The sequence below is a fragment of the Solanum tuberosum genome, unplaced genomic scaffold (genome assembly GCF_000226075.1).
Source record: "Solanum tuberosum cultivar DM 1-3 516 R44 unplaced genomic scaffold, SolTub_3.0 scf00365, whole genome shotgun sequence".
Classification (NCBI taxonomy): Eukaryota; Viridiplantae; Streptophyta; class Magnoliopsida; order Solanales; family Solanaceae; genus Solanum; species Solanum tuberosum.
The window spans coordinates 314,529-321,006 of NW_006239290.1; the positions used below are offsets into that span (position 1 = coordinate 314,529).

General features: G+C 32.8%; 1 protein-coding gene across 1 annotated transcript; it reads right to left on the minus strand.

Moving 5' to 3' along the window:
• Positions 1–2,957: 2,957 nt before the first annotated feature.
• On the minus strand, positions 2,958–5,669 carry LOC102604809 (cysteine proteinase 15A). The gene is made up of 4 exons (XM_006361628.2): positions 5,080–5,669; positions 3,817–3,936; positions 3,467–3,710; positions 2,958–3,380 (listed from the first exon to the last, which is right to left on the minus strand). Exons 1-4 carry the CDS (start codon positions 5,602–5,604, stop codon positions 3,109–3,111), a joined length of 1,161 nt encoding a protein of 386 aa, XP_006361690.1. The 5' UTR covers positions 5,605–5,669; the 3' UTR covers positions 2,958–3,108.
• Between the last annotated feature and the right edge of the window lie 809 nt (positions 5,670–6,478).

Sequence of the window (6,478 nt, forward strand, 5' to 3'; positions counted from 1 at the left end):
GGGCATGGAAAAATAATTTTTGGTTTTTAATTGATATGAGTCATGTCTTTTTTGTTTTTGTTTTTGTTACAAAAAATGTAGACAAATAATATTAAAAAGATGAAATATTTAATAATTTATTTTAATATAGTATTCAGATCAATTTATGTGAATTTTACCTAATTTTATAAAATATCTGATATATTCCATCAACATAAATAAGAAAAAAACAATATAGCTTGAAATATAAAAATGCATAAATTTTTTAATTGAGATAAATTTAAATAGGTGAATGTGAATAGTATTAATATAAGTAGCCGATTCTAGCTTGAGATTGAGGCATGGTTTTCTTTTTAATCCATTTTGTTTGTAAATTTAACTAAACAAATTTAGTGCAAAATACGTGTCGCTTTTAGAAAATCAAGAAAATATTAATCTTTGCTACATTTTTTAGGTATATCTGATTTCTTTATTTTATAATTATTTGTTTTCCTTAATTCTATATATATTATTTTATATTACATTAACGTAAATGATTGATTGCGTGCAACACGAGGTATGCTGTTGTTTTTTTCTAAAATAAAATAGAGTTTCTTTTTCAAACAATTTTTTAAAGGAATTTATCATTGACAAATAATGCGTACATATGATAACTTGTCACCATCAGTAAAAGATAATAATAAAAAAATTATATAAAGTGGATGAGGACAAAAATACAAAATTATTTAATCAAAAATGGCAAAAAATATTAAATTTTCTTACCAAAAATATAAAATGGATAACTTTGAAATATAGAGGTGTCTCCACTTTATTACATAGTTTGGCAAAAGTTGTCAATTAGCTTTACTTAGTTAGTCAATTAATTAATAATAAAAAGAGTTTCAACAAACAATAGTTAATGGTTGGTTGTTGAAAGTTGATGCTATATATAGTAGTAAATTTATTGTGTGGCATTTTATGAGAAATAATCTCTATTTTTTTCTTTTCTATTTGAAATTAAAGCATTTTCATTAAAACTCGATTAATCTAAATTCAAACGATTAATCTAAATTCAAAGTCGAAAATGGATTAGTTAATTGACCCACTCTTTTTCTAGTTATCTTTTCTAGTAGTTAGTTAATTGACCAACTCTTCTTCTAGTAGCTTCTTTCGTTTTGGTACATTTTCTAGAACCTCATGGAATCACACATCAATAAACAATCCTAAGCTTTTCTAAAGTCAAAAGTACATATTTTAAAATATTTTTTTAAAAAAAAAATGTATTTGGCCAAACTTTAGAAGAATGAAAAAGTTTTTTTTTTCTCGGTAAAAGCAGAAGTTGTTTCCTTGATAAAGAGGATTTTCCAAATAGAGTCCTACGCAACACAAATTTGAAATAATCAAACTCCAATAGGTACCATATCAAACTCGGGTAAAAAGATAAAAAGTTCTGAGTTAAGTTTTCTTTTTGGGAAACTTTCACAAATAACCACTAAAATAATTTTAATTGGGTTCCATAGCTATAGTTTGCTAATTACGATTTGTAGCTACATGTTAGAGGGAGGAGAGAAGCGAGTGAGATTGTGAGAGGAAGGAGAGAGGCGAGCGAGAGAGGGCAGAGAGTGGAGAGAGGCGAATTGTGGATGTATATTTGTCAAGTTGTATATGTATATTTGTCAGATAATTGTATCTATGTAACTGATATACATATATATATATATATCTATATTTATATATCTGACGAGCAAGATTGAAAGAGGGAGGAGAGAGACGAGCGAGAGAATGGAGAGAGGCGATTTCATTTGTATATAGATCATATAATTATATATGTATATTGTATAATTTATATTTATATACTTTGTATTTGTATATGTATAAGCGAGTAGAGAGGGAATAAGGGAGAGGGGAGAGAGGAGAGAGGCGCACGTAAATGCAACTAAAATTAATCTACGAGCCATAAATCATAATTAATTCAAACTATAACTATATTAGCTAATTAACTAGCATGTGTTTACTTATACGTGTAATTTTACCTTTCTTTTTCAATATATTTCAGCCCATAGTTTTCATCTATGGCCCAACTAGTTCAGGAGTGCATATCCTCTCAAAATTGTTAATGGGCCTTAGCCCATCTATTGAGAACCTAAAACTAATCTGCAATTTGGAATCATCATTAAAAAAAAAACAATTTTCACGTATAGCAAACACAAAAATCATATTTGTATGCTATAGTTATAGTTTGCATAATTGCACTCCATAACAAACTTTATGTTTGTTATGACTATTAATATGTATATTTCGCTATACATATACAAAAGAAGCAATCGTACAATCTGTTTCGGTATACATATACAAAAGAATAAATTGTATAATATGTGCTTGTATAAAGCGAGAAAGAGAGAAAGACAAAAGAAAACTGACAGGAGAAGATCTGTATTTGTATAATCATAAGTATATAGGACGAAAATATATGTATTTATATTTGTATATACAATTTTCTCTCGCTTTATATAAACACAAACACAATTTATATTTGTATAAAGTGAGAGAGGTGAGTAAGAGTGGCGAGCGAGATCTGGGAGAGGGGAATGAAGAGATATGTATATATACAATTTTCTCTTGCTTTATATAAACACAAACACATTTTATACATTTGTGTTTGTATAAAGTGAAAGAGGCGTGTTTGTATAAAGTGAGAGGCGAGGAAAGACTGCCCAACGAGAAACAAAAGTGGCGAGCGAGAGAGGCGAAATGACAACAGTTTGCTACGGGTACAATTAAAATCAAAATTGTGGTTATAACATTTAATTTGAATTAATGGATTGCTATTTTATACAATTTTCCTTAAAAAAAATTAGTGGTTTCGATAAATCCTCTAACCTTCACCAAAATACTACTAAAATAGGCCAAGAAGTAACATGAGCAATAAATTAAACAGATTAGAAAGACATTTTCACAACATTAAACCATAAAAAACCACATAATAGAATCCATAATTGTATTGGGCCAAGCTAACTTTCAAGTCTAAAAGAAAAAAAAGGATTCATAATACATGTACCTAAAGTTTAAGAACTTTAATACAAATTTATTTTAACTTGAAAGAGTTTAGGAGTAGAGAGACTATAGACTGAGCTTGCTTAATTTATCTTCTTAAGAGGTTTGGGTCATAACAGCAGAAACCATTGTGTTCATTCCACACATCCCATGTCCTCTACAAAGCTTATAGTACCCGTTTTCGCCCCATCGCTTCCCCCACGAGTTCTTTATTTCCCAGTATGGCTGGTTGCTCAAACGCAGAATCGAGAACCCCTTTGAGCCATAACCGACTAGCAATACGCCATGGTTAACCCACCTTTTTCCACATATTAACGGGCAAGAGACACCTCCGATGTACGTTTGCATAAACACAGCGTTCAACCCGACTACACACAACAAAGTTTCAAGCACCTTTTAGTCTTAAAGGAGATCTTTATGCACATATCATATTGAGAAATGGTTTGGTGGTTACCTGCGAGAGGTCCGTGATTGACTAAATAAGCAGCGATTTGTTGTTCGTCGATGGGAATATTGGTGAAATTGGAGACTTTTACCGCGACTTTGTCTGGGCTAAACTTGCATTCACCACGTTTACCGGAATATGGATATGAATCTTCCTCTTCTATTCCTCCTGCTTCGATTAAGTACTTGTATGCATTTGTCATTAGGCCTCCCCTGCACCCGGAATCACAAGCCTTTTTGTCCTTTTTATCACACTTCAGAAGGGAAAAAAAGAGAGGCGATCAGTCATGCATATATCAAGTACTAAACAAAGGCACAAAGCAGCACGTTTGTTATACAAAAAATCCGAGAAGAGCTAACCGTGTTATCACAATCTACAAGCTGTTGCTCACTAAGATTTAGAAGCTTGCCAGTGGCAATGAAGTTGGCTCCTTCAATGGATCCAGTCGTACTAAACGCCCAGCATGAGCCGCAAGACCCCTGCATTGATCATCCAAATGGTATGTAGTATGAGCGTTGGTATGAAGTATGAACGTTTATGTATCATTAAAAGCCACAGTGATGTTTGTTAATCGATACTACGGCTGAACAACTGTGTTCTGTTAACTACCAAAACAGAATTGTTCAAAGTATAAGCTTCAAGTCATTTGTTCAAATACTGAAATAGTACAAATATTGCCCATCTAAACTACATTCCTTATAATCATTTAGTAGTAGTGCGAGTACTGTCGAATAGGCTGTCAATTTATTGGAGTTGCTTAATGAAGTGTATCCTTAATTTTCCGAGTTTAGTGGTAATATTTTCGTATAGTAGTTCATTGTAGTAATTGTTTTGATTTCTTATACCACATGCAATCAGGTCATCTATAGAGTAATACTGTATGGATATATTATAAGAAATCTACTTATTTTGGGTGTGGGGTAACTCGCATTAGGCAAGCCCGGCACGATGAACTCAGCCCAGAAGACAAAGCCCTTGCGTTTTCGAACTTGAGACCTCCAACATGAAAGTCCCAAGCCCAAACCACTGGGCCACCCGAAGGATATCCAACAATATTTGTGTACTTTATGAAATCAATAAATAAATTTTTGCATTAGTTCCTAATTTACCCTTATCATTAATTATAATTATTTTCTATTATATTTTTCAAGACATTGTATTTATCATATTAATCCTTCCATTTATAGTTTATTAAGAATTGTGCAAAGTCGATAGTTGACAAGTATGGTTGGACAGAGGGAGTATTAGTTATTCAAAATTTAATGCATGCATAACTTACCTCCAAACCCGCTATCAAATGTCGCCTAAACTAGTAGCCCGATAAAAATGAAACTGAACTACTATCACATTAGTAGAATCCCGAACTCCGTAACTTTTGCTCAAACAACTTATTTTTGTTTGACAACACCAACATACCAGAGAATGTAATCTCACAAGTGAGAGTTGGGAGGGTAGTGTGTACTCGGTCTTACCGGAACTAGCTCGGAGTTTCAACTGTGAAATCCCGAGCTAGTTCTCAAGTTAACCAAATTTAATAGCGAACAAGTCATGCTGCTGAAAATAATGAACAAGAGAACAACAACAAATAATACGATAACAACAGAATACTGTACAATTCTCACCTGCATCTTCACGTCAGTAACCGCACCTTTCTCTCTCCAATCAAAACTCTTCGGCAAATCCTTCACTTCCATCGGCGGCGCGTGAGACCCAACCTCTCCCAACAAGGAGCTCCGATCACCACCTTTAACACCCATATACATCCTCTCAAATTCCTCCGACGTCAGATCGGAAAACTGCGTAACTCCGTGAACAGCCGTAGGATCCAAAGCCTGGTGCTCCGCCGCCTTCAGGAGATTTTTAACGAAAACTCCGAGGCGGTGTATGTACTCCTCTCGTGTACTGTACTCTTTATTGTATTCCTGTATGAATGACTTGAATCGGTGCTCGGCGGGAGTACCGAGGAGGTGGTGGTTGCTTCCGCCGTGCGCGGTGGTTGTCGGATTTTGATCGTCGGTGACTTGCCGGATTTTGAATTCTTCTGGAATTGCTGCTGCAACTGATGTATGGTGAAAGGGAAGTAGAGAAAATGCGCATGTTAGAATTGTAACGCCTAAAGCGTAGGTTAGACCACCTCCTTTTGCCATTTTTTTTTTTGTGCTTTTGCTAATGGTTGAAGTTTTTGCTTTGAAGCTTTAGTGAAGAAGAAATAGGCAAATGGTTTCATGTGACAAGGTGGTAGAATTACCATTTTGGTCATTTGACAATATAAAAAATAATTTGAACAATAAATAAAGTTAGATTTAATAAAAATAATAATTTGATATTCACTTGAGTCGAGAGTCTATCAAAAATAATATTTTAAGTTTGAAAAATTATAGTGAATAAGTTGAAACGGAGGTAACATGAAAGAATTTGTGACCATCAACGAATATGGTGTAAGGGATGAGACTGCTTTTTTCTTAATCAGATGTTTCAAATTCAAGCATTAGGTATGAAAAAAATACATGATAGAGAGTGCTTCACTCCGAATGAATACTATGTGGCGCGAATCTGAAATAGTCGAGCTCCAATTTATCGAGCGAAGGAATGGGTGTGGAGGGGCAATTTGGGGAATGTAGTCTTAAATGTTGCATGCAAGATTATTCACTTTGTTATAAGACACGTAGTGGGAGTTTGAAACGGCAAGCTTCTATTCCTTCGCCACGTTCACAATTTTGTCAACTTAATAAGTTTCTATTTACAAATTGACCGTCTTATTTTGTATGATATTATTTGCTTCAACACAAAATTTAGGAGTTACAAAGTTTTAAAAAATTTATAATATAAAAATAAATTATAAATATTTATGTAATCATAAATTACGAAATTTCAGTTAAATATTTTTTATTTAATTAATTGTTATTTTTAAAATTAATTAAATAAAATATATTATTTTTTTAGTTATACATCAATTTCAAGTAGAAAATTTATAATATTTTACGAGTAATTAAAGCGAATACATATTTCTATTTCTACTTA